This window comes from Crocodylus porosus, unplaced genomic scaffold (genome assembly GCF_001723895.1).
Source record: "Crocodylus porosus isolate Cpor-Errol unplaced genomic scaffold, CroPor_comp1, whole genome shotgun sequence".
Classification (NCBI taxonomy): Eukaryota; Metazoa; Chordata; order Crocodylia; family Crocodylidae; genus Crocodylus; species Crocodylus porosus.
In genome coordinates, this window is record NW_017728886.1 from 79,838,920 (window position 1) to 79,849,173 (window position 10,254).

Below are 10,254 nucleotides of genomic sequence, written 5' to 3' on the forward strand. Positions count from 1 at the left end.
TTAGAAACATGTCAAATTTACTAGTCTTAGCAGTGCAAACGTCTAGAACTCCCAGTTCAGAGGTGACACCTTTTATTAGACCAACTGAGAATTCACCAAGAAAAATTAGCCTTAGAAGTATATTTAAATGAATGTCTATCTGTCTTTTTCTTTTACAGGTAATGCTTCTGCCGCAGAAGAGCACCTCATATGTGAAGTAAATGGGATAAAATTCTGATACGTGGCAGATTATATCTGTTCTTTTACAAACTACATAACACTTCCCTTCTTCCTCCAAAAAAAAAAAAAATCCCATGCTATATTTACAAAGTTTACTTCATAAACCCCAAACAAATCTATAACTTACCACAAGGCAAGGAATGTTCTGTTTATTCCATGATTCATAGCTGTTAGCAGAACAGTTTGTTCACAATAGAAAATAATTGAGCCAAAAAGGTTAAATATAATTTTTTAAAAAGATTTAGTACTGTTTACTACTCACTACAAACACGTGAATTTGTTTTAAAACTGAATCATCTACAAATGAAGTAATCATGAAGATACGTGATGTTGTGCCGCACCATTGGGCTACCATGCTGATACTTGGGCAAGTTCTCTTGTCACAGCCAATGAGACTACTACAAAATTTATTTTAAAAAGTGATTCTTCATTAGTCTAACTGTTTAACAGATGTAATATATGTACATTACGGAGTGAACGCCTTTCCATGCTTTAGTTTATTGTAAGACCCGCAGCATTTGTGGTGACAGAACAAGAGAAGATAAGTGAAATCATTTTAATATAGTATCAGTGAACAATAACCCATAGAAGAAAGAAAATAGTTCTTGAAAGTTCTGCATATGTATACATTGCATTGAATAGTTTTACAGACAAATTTACATCAAGTACATAATATATTTTAAAACACTAATTTGTAGAGGACAACAAATTAATTTTTTTCTTCTGTACAGAAATGGTGATGAGATTTTTTTTTTTGGTGATATTTTGATTTATTTAGGAGGAGTACTCATACTCTTCAGCACTGCGGCGTCCAAAATCCATCCAGCCCATGTAGTCTCTGTCGTTTATCCTGTGTGTTGGGTCAATGCTCTGTACCCTGTTTCCCATAATTGAGATCCTTCCAGTCGGGCCTAATGGATTAGAGGTGATGGGTAAAGAATGAGTCAGCTTAACTTTAGGATTAACTCGGTTACCACCTTGATTTTTGCATTTGTCACAGGTTTGTGTGTACAATGGGTTGAGTAGTCTTATTTATACCAACTTTATCTATACTCTGCAGTAATTTCTTAGATAATAATTTAAACATTGGAGCAATGTCTTTAGAATTATTTGCTTTTATACAAAAAAAAAAAAAAAAAAATCACAACAACTGAAGGTTTGCTGAAATTGTACATTTTATAGTTCTTGTTTGACTATGACTGTGCAGGTTTCCCTCAGCCCAGGCATTACTGTCATGTTAAGAAGTCTGCACTTGTAGATTAACTGTTTGGGGGGGTCTTTTCTGCAACTTTACTTGATATGTTTTTGTCCTTGCTTCTGGCTGTTGAGAAGGAGACTGACTAGTAGGGGTGGAGGATAGGGTGTTGAGAAAAGATTTGATACCTCCAGCTCATTTGCTTAGTGGGCTTTACACCAGTGGTTCTCAACCTTTGGTACCTTACGTACCCCATGCCAATCAACGCAGCAAAAGCAAAACCAGAAGTCCCACTGTGGCATTTCCAGTTTTGCTGCCGCAAGCCAAGTCCCACTTTTTCCAATATGGCCTAGGGCAATGCATCCTGCATGGGGCCTCCCTCCCTATCCCCCAGCACACTAATGCTGGAGAGTGAAAGCCCTGGTGCACTGGACATGGCGGGAGAGGTAGTGGCCGGATCTTCTGGCCTGAGAAGGCAAAGACCAAAATGCAGCATCCACATACCCTCTGCCCATGTCTTGCATACCTCCAGGGGTATGCTTACCATGGGTTGAGAAACACTGCTTTATACCATCTACAACATTTCCCTCTTGTTTGTTAGGCATTTTGAATAATATTCTGGCAATGAGCTAATTTTCTTTGAGAGCAGGCTCATATCTGAGAGACGGATTTCATGATGATTTCTTAGGGTTGCTTGAAGAGTTACGAGTTGAACTAAAGATGAGTAGACATATATCTTTAATATGAGTGGGATGGAATTAAAGCATATGAGTTTGGCAGAAGAGCTAGGAACACATTTGAATGTGAGAACAGTCTGGCCAGAAGTTATAGACAGAGCTATTTGTTTGGAAAACTATCAATACTAGTACTTTGAGGGAGGGACTTAGCAATGTTAGCCTGAAATCAGGAAAAAGGCAGGACAGGGCACTATCTTAGAGAAGTGATTCTTAACCAGGTTGCCACAGTATGCAGAGATTCTTTCAAAAGGTGCCTACAGGTGTCGTGCAATATTAACACTGTTAGGTTTGCAAACATGATTCACAAAATAAACTCAGAGACTTCAAATAGGAATGTATAGTGTTAAAAACATTCTGAGTTCTTTGCAACAGAAGAATTGCTCTATTATTTTTTTGTAGCCAAAAAGTAGTGAAAAACCAAGACCTGGCATTTTCTGAGGGGTGCAATGAGACTAATGAGTAGTGCCTTCAATCTCAAAAGATGAGAACCACTTCCTTAGAGACTACTTTGCCATAGCATCAGATGAAGCTGGCTATTGCCTAAGAAAGCATATGCATTTCTGAATGAGTTAGTTTCTAAGGGTTAGTCTCCAAGGGCTCGATTAAAATAGAGTCTGCTGGAGCACAGAAATAAACACGCACCAGCAGACTCTGTCATCATGTGTATGAGCGCCCCTGAACCAAAAAATGGTGGTTCAATAAGCTTTAGTTCAAAATTCCCTGCTGCCATTTTTCAGTATGGGGGATACCAAAATATGATGCACGGGTAGTTAATTAAAAATACTCATGTATTAAAGTCACCCCCCATGCCTCCCCAACCAAATGTAAAAATGCCCTATAGTTCTGAGTGAGTTAGTCCTGCCCTGCTTTCTCTCTTACTTTTGAGAAACTTTTGTTGACTCAACGTCTTGGTTCTGAACCTTTGCTGGCCCATCAGCAACAATTTAAGCATTTGCTGTAGTCACCCCCAAACTGGGTTGTTCCCACCAACCTCAGCTTTGTCTTTTTTAATTTACTATACATACAACCAACATAGAAGAGCCTCAGGGGAAACATATTGCTCGCACACTGTGGGTTTGGGGACAACTGATCTCAAGTGTCTCCATAGCCAAGTGTCTCCATAGGTCTGAACATTATACAGTGTTAAACTAGACTGCTGATCCCTGCTGTTGTCATAAAGGCAAAAAGATCTTCAGGGTGGCAACATAATTAAAGTAATGGGATGCTAAAGCCAACATTTTCTGTAATAAATCAAACCCCTGTACTTTAAAAAGGAAGAGTCTTTTTCTGTCTCATTAGCACCATGTAATTAGCAATGAAAGAATTGTAAAATATCAATTTAATTTGCACTTATCCAAACACATGAAAATTTACATTTCTGTGGCTACATTTTAAATCCAAGTGCAGTAACACTGTAATTATGAAAATGAGTTTAAACCTGTTACCATTCAGGTCTATGACAAATTTCCCATTAACTTCAGTGGGAACAGGACCAGACCCATGTTGTTAGTGCTTAATTGGAACAGGTCTGGCAGTCTTTAAATGTATAAAAATTTAAAAAAATAATCCCAATCTGCTTTCTTGCTTATGGGGTTTTATTTTAAAGGAGCACCTATTGCCTCTTAGCTTTTATAATTGGGTAGTTTTCTTCGCAGATGCAAAGGAGTCATTTAAACAAAAAAAAACAACAACAAAACCCCACTTAAACCACTTTGCCAATGATTGCAGAGGGTAGGAGAGTAAATATAAACTGAAATAAAAACCTTAGCGGATTTTAGTCATTTACTTAGACCAAAATGTCAAACATTAAACCACACACGAGTGTGTTTGACTAATGTTAGAAGCTACGAAATTCACACATTTAATTCAAAGTATGTAATTATGGAGTGATGAGAATGGTTTCTAGGCACAGTAGAATAGCTGGAAACCATGTCTTAGATCAGGGACTACTTTAGAAACTTCTGAGCTTGCAGATCAATGATCCAGTGGGCACTAATGGCTCCTCTGAACTAATTATGGTCTGCCTTGGAAAATGCTCCTTTGAGAATTTTAAATCTTTGTATCACTGACTTGATGGCCACAGTGTGTTTCATCCATCCAACTGCCGGATGCATGCTAAAAAGGCTTTAATTGAATGGCCTGGTGGTTTTGTTCAGTCAACTGAATTTGTTAGCATCAAAATAGTGGTCATCTTAGTTACCTTCCTCCAGATTCCAGAAGCATGATGAAGTATGTACACTTATGAAACAAATGAACCTCAAACATTCCAGGTTTCAAACTGTGGTCATTTTTGGAAAAAACTGACCTTCTTAAGAGAACCCCCCCCCCACTGTTCTAGCTGCAAATAGTGACCCTCCACATAAACTATAACAACAAATATCCATATTAACCACTCATAGCAATGAAAAATATTCAATCTATATACAGCTAAAAACTGATAGAGTTTTCTAACTATTAAGTCTGAAAATGACTGATGTACTGGAGGGGAGGTATCTCTAGAGCCTTCCTGTATTGTTCAGAACCTTCATTTTACCATTTTTATGTAATTTAAAAGCAACACTGTCTTGTATGAGGAGGAAGTCACACCTCTTTGAGCAATGCAAGAGTATGAGGCAAAAGAGAATTCTGCCATCCCAAACAGATCCAAAAGGTACAGGTTTATCTAAAATGGGGAGAACATGACTGGTACTGGGTTTGAAAGGGAAGTAAACTAGAGATCATTGGGTGAGTCTACATGTGCCATTAACATGCAGCAATAAACTGCAGAGCTTATGCTCTCGGGAGCTTCCCAGAGCAATAAAGTGCGGAGCAAAGATTTACACATGTGCCTGGACTGCAGCACATTGAACCAGGTTGCAGCATCCCTGGCTAGCAGGGGACCTGGGAGGGTGGGGGTCACCTTGCCAGTGTGGGGCTGCTTTGACCAGGCTCAATGTGCTGCAGAGGGGCTGGCTGGGACACAAGCATGCTTCAGCATGGGGCTAGCTGGCAGGCAGCCCCCGGACTGAAGCACCCTCATACCCCAGCCAGTGCCATCAGCATCTACATATGCACTGCTGTGTATGAAGAACTCTGCAGCAGAGTAGGACTTGTATGCGCTGCTGTGCATGAAAAAAAAAATGCAGCAGAGGGGTGCTCATATAGACACCGAGATGTTTACTATAATTAGTTAGGGTGCACAGTAGGTGTCTCATGTAGGCATGTCCATTCTGTGCTTTTCATCAGACCCAACCATACAAAAGGTTTTTATATATATTGGTTTGTCACTCTAAATCCTAGATTTTCTCCTTTTACGAGTCAGGGTCCAAGTGTCCATCAGTAATATTCTAGAATTAAGCATAGCCTTTATAGGGTCAGATGCCTATGGCAATTTTTAAATAACAGTAACATACATTTAAAAAAGAAAACTGAACTACACAACTACATAGGCTGTTTTCTATCGCATAATATTTAGGATAAATAAAGCCTAAAGCCAAAAGGTTTGTCACTCTGGCTGGTTTAGATAGTTGGAAATGCTAGCCAGGTATTTTGGGTAATGCCCAAGCTGACTGGTTTCTTTTTAGGGGGAGGGGGTAAGTTTTTTTTAGTTTTGCTTGTTTTGTTTTTACATATTTTAACTGTTTTGAGGGTGTAATATAAATATATGAACTGGAATAAGTAAATTAGCTTACAGATAACAGATTTTCAGGAAATAGAGCAAAGCTCTGCAGATAGGAGAGAGATTGAGATGGTACTCTGCAGAATTCCAGTAAGAAACATTTTGCTTACTCCTAAAAAGTATATAATTGGGCCACTAATCTTTTGCATGTAATATCAAAATCTTTCTTTTGTTATATTGCATTGGTTGTTAAACTGAGCTCTGAATGGACACAATTAGAATTGGCATCACTAGGTTCTGTTGAAATTTCTTCTGAGCACACTTAAGTGTTTGGGTTTTTTTCCCCCAAACACCTTTTTTCATTATTACATAACAAAGATGTGTATGCAAGGAAAAGTGTGCATGCATGGGTACACATGCAGTGCATGTGCACCCATGTAAGTGTGTGCATGAACCATTCATTACAGACAAATACAGATGCTGTGTGATGCACAGTGCAGGGTGCACATAATATCAAGTACCTTTCTATGCCTGTAAAGATATACTGTATATAATGCATGCAGTGTCTCTTAATTGTAGATCCCTATTAGGAGTAAGGATGAAATTTAAAAGTTAGTTTGGAGGCCAACACAGTAAATCCCACAATGAGAATATTTGGAGGGGAGAAGTCAGGAGTGAAGTGGAACCCTGTTGCATGGCATAGACTTAGGTTTTGTCAACCCTACCTGACACAATGTGGAATGCAATGGCAGTAGTTACTGTTGTGGTCACGGGTGGCCAACCTGTAGCACAAGTATACATGGCATCCAGAAAGTCAGGGAGGGAACAGGCAGCACAACAGCCAATAGGACAGAAAGCAGAGCAGGAGATCAGGCAGGGAACACATGGCAGGTAGTAGAAAGCAGAGGAGATTGGGCAGAGAGTACAGAGTAGGGAGCAGAAAGTAGAGCAGCAGATTACTCAGAGGAAGGGGATTGGCATGGCACCCTGGGAGGGCATAGGCCAGTTTCTGGTATGCCTGCCAAAAAAGTTTATCACATCACTAAGGGCATGAATAGAACATCCACTGTGTAACAGCGTTTACTGTACCCCTCCTGGTCTCCTGACATCTACCCTCTTGATTTCTGAGATATCCTCTTTCCCTGCAAAGCAGGAATGCAATGTGGAATATAGAGAATCTGTGGTGGGGAAACAAGACCTTCGTAATTCAACACATTGCCTGCAGTAGCATTTGCTGCTCATAGCAGCCATCATGCTCACTGGAAGTGCTGGGCCAGCAGCTTGCCCTTGGAAACATGCAGCATGCATCCAGATTTAAAAACAAAAAAACAAAAAAACCCCACCTTCCCTTTTTCAGAATAGAACACTTGTAGCCCTTAGACTATGGTTGTATGGGATGGTTTGGATAGGGATGGTCTGCCTCGGGCAGGGGGTTGGACTACAAGACCTCTGGAGGACCCTTCCAGCCCTACTTCTCTATGACATCTATGACCTGAAAAAGAATGAGCCTCTTGGGAATTGAATCGGGAGCGGTCTGCAAGTGTTTTAATTTCTAGTATCTCTTTTGGAATCAGTGTGCAGTGATTCTTTTGGAAGAATAACCACCTCATTTTTCAGGATAAAAACAACATCTGGTCTGAATAGTGAGCGTTCATTGAATCCAGCCCGTGAAGTTGATATTGTCAGCAAACCCAGCTGCAGTATCAGACAGGCTTGTAATAGTTGCCTAATGCCATTGCCTAGTTTTCAAGTGATTTTAAAACTAAAAACCCTAAAAGAAATGATTACTGTGCATGTGTGTGGGGAAACAAATACTCCAGCACTTACCACTTTTTTCAATTTTTTCCTTTTAGAAAATGTACATTGTGATCTTGGAAAGGCTTACAAATGTGTGTGCATGTGCAGACTGGAACTGAAGTTTCTCACTAAGGACTAGCAAACACACAGCGTCTGAAATGCTGAACCTCCACTGTCTTGGTGTTGGTTGCCAGCCCCTTTAGTCTGGTCTTAATTTTATTATATAGTAACAGGAAATGTGATTATTTTTGCCCCTGCTTGCTCAATTAAAAAATAAATGAATTTTAAAACAAGATTCAGGAAAAAATCCAGTTACCTTTGGGCTGAGACCAAATGTGGGAAAAAAGTTATGAGCCAAAACAGGAAATTGAAATCAAAAGCTGATCTGAAGTCTTACATATGGGCTCAGTTCTGCTCTCAGTTCTGCTCCCTAGTTCTCTAAATCGATAAAGATACTGAACGTCAAAAGTGTGTGGGGGGGGAAGGGTCCTTTGACTCAAACACATGGCATAATAAGTAAGTTATTACCTTTTCTGGCTTGCTGGAGATATTTGGTCAACAAAGCTCCAATGTTGGCCTTTTGGTCAACATTTCCATCCACCCGTTGGACAGATCTCAGCTGGCTGGCAGACGAAGGAGTACGAACGTGTCGGTGATGTTCCGTCAAGCTCTGCTCCAGCTCAGGGGCCACAGGATTCGCATTGTGAAAGCCTGTAGACTGCTGTCCAAAGGAGATCGTTGCGAGTGCAGCAAGGAACACACAGATGCAGATACCGCTGTACATGGCTAGAGGGGAAGAGAAGCAGAAGTTGTCACAACAATTAGCTTCCTCTATTTCGGTGGTTCTCAACATTTTTTTTGGTACCAGGACCCATTGGTAAACATAGATAGCCAGTGTCCCGACTCAGTAATAGCTTAAGTAGAAAATACACAAAGTATTTTGGCCCCAAGTTAAAACTACAAGTTAAAGCAGCTCAACAGTCTTAATTTTAAAGACAGAAATCAATATCAGCAGGAAAACATTAACCACAATAGCAGGATGTGGCCCTACATTACTCCCAAGTGACATTCATGTTTTTCCATGATTGTTCATGACCCTTTCATATATTCTTGAGACCCACTTTTGGGTCATCGTCCACAGGTTGAGAAACGCTGCTCTATTTCGTACTATGCCATCTTGTTAAAAGTGCTGATTTAAGAACAGATTTTAAAGTACTGTAACTCAAGCGTCTAGGTTAAGACCTTGAAGAGGATATATGCAATCTAATCAAGGTGTCAACATGCCTGTAAGGAGGAGAAATCTTTGAACACTACAGTAGCATGAGATGGGATAAAAATGAAGCGATTGCAAGCCTTTCTTCATCTCTACAGCTTGATATATTCAATTCTTATTCATCTTTTTCATAGATCACATTTAATAAAAACAGATGGTACCCACTATGCACAAAACAAAGAACCCCCCCAACAAATAAAAACAGCAACAACTGCCTCCCCCCAAACTCCCCCCCCCCAGGACAGAATATTTCACTTTTTTTGCTATAAGTTTTAAAATGATACTGTGTGTGTTTCAGGTTCAAAAGTTTGCAGAGAGCATTTGTTTTAGCAGCTCTTTTTTAGTGTGGCCCTAGTATTTCCAATGGTTTTATTATATCTTAGCAAACAAACAAACTATAGCAAACTTGCAGCATAGCTCCAAGTAAAAGAAAAAACAAATCCTAAAATTGATCGTTTGCTCCAACAGTGGAGAAGTCATTTGGTTAAAGTTTTGTCTCAAGCAACTTTTCAAAGCCATTCGATTTGGTCTATCAAGCAGAGAATTCTAATGCAATAGATACGTGGCTGCTGACAACTAAGTCCGAAGATTATACAAAATGATATCAGGCTTTGGCATGGTTGATCCTTCGGGGATCCTATGCACTGAAATAAAATTACTCTGGAAAAAGGAAAAGAAAAATAGTTAGAAGCTCCCGTGGTTCAAAAGAACGCTGCTGGCCACTTCACAGTTAGCTGCTATTTTTCATTTGCATGCACATTAATGAAAGGTCCCTCCTGGAGCCAACCCCCTCGACAGCAGAATGATTCCTTCCCGGGACGCTTCTAAAACTTCTCTCTCAGCAAAAGATTCAAGCAAACGTGCCCATCCCACAAGAACAAGGATGTCCATGGCTTAATAATGACGGGGGGTGCTTTATGTCTGGCAGAGGGGTGATCATCACTGCTAGGAAAAGGGGGCAGGAAAGCAGGGGAAGAGTTGCAGTGCAAAGGGAAGAAACTGAGTGCGGAGGTATCCAGCACAGATTCCCCCCCCCCCGCCCCCGCTTGCTCTGCCCCTTGCTTGGGCTAAGGAGGGTGGCTGTGAGCCCCAGCCCCTACCGGGTTGCCCTGGGATTGTGTCTCCTTTTTTGGCTCAGCTGGAGCAGGAGGTGAAATGGTTTGAGAAGTTGATGGCAGGGTAAGAATATGCATGACCCGCCGCAGTTCACACACACACACACACTCTCTCTCTCTCTCTCGCTATCCCCCGATCGCCTGGATCGGAGCTGGAAAGCCACATGCCCGGGGGCGCCGCCCCAGCCTCTCCTGTCCTGTCCTGTCCTGTCCTGTCCTGTCCTGTCCTACCTTCCTTCCTCCGGGCAGACCTGGGCAGGGCAGGGCGGTGTCGCGGGCCGAGTGCTGCCGCCGCGCTCCGCTGCCGCCTTAAGTAGCGC

The 10,254-nt window shown here is 41.0% G+C and overlaps 1 protein-coding gene across 2 annotated transcripts; it reads right to left on the bottom strand.

The window, feature by feature from the left end:
• Positions 1 to 352: 352 nt before the first annotated feature.
• On the bottom strand, positions 353 to 10,248 carry CCK (cholecystokinin). 2 transcript variants are annotated; one of them, XM_019537481.1, is made up of 3 exons: positions 10,170 to 10,248; positions 8,075 to 8,332; positions 353 to 1,130 (listed from the first exon to the last, which is right to left on the bottom strand). In XM_019537481.1, the coding sequence occupies exons 2-3, from the start codon at positions 8,328 to 8,330 to the stop codon at positions 994 to 996; spliced, it is 393 nt and encodes a 130-aa protein (XP_019393026.1). In that variant the 5' UTR covers positions 8,331 to 8,332; positions 10,170 to 10,248; the 3' UTR covers positions 353 to 993. The 2 variants fall into 2 exon arrangements, with proteins under 2 accessions (XP_019393026.1, XP_019393034.1); XM_019537489.1 differs by having other exon boundaries at positions 10,166 to 10,241.
• Positions 10,249 to 10,254: the final 6 nt, after the last annotated feature.

Bases quoted from the DNA above. Each gene is read 5' to 3' on its own strand.
- CCK (XM_019537481.1), bottom strand. From the start codon at position 8,330: ATGTACAGCGGTATCTGCATCTGTGTGTTCCTTGCTGCACTCGCAACG. The intron at 1,131-8,074 runs GTAATAACTTAC...CTAATCCATTAG, and splicing joins TCTCCAGCAAGCCAGAAAAG to GCCCGACTGGAAGGATCTCA.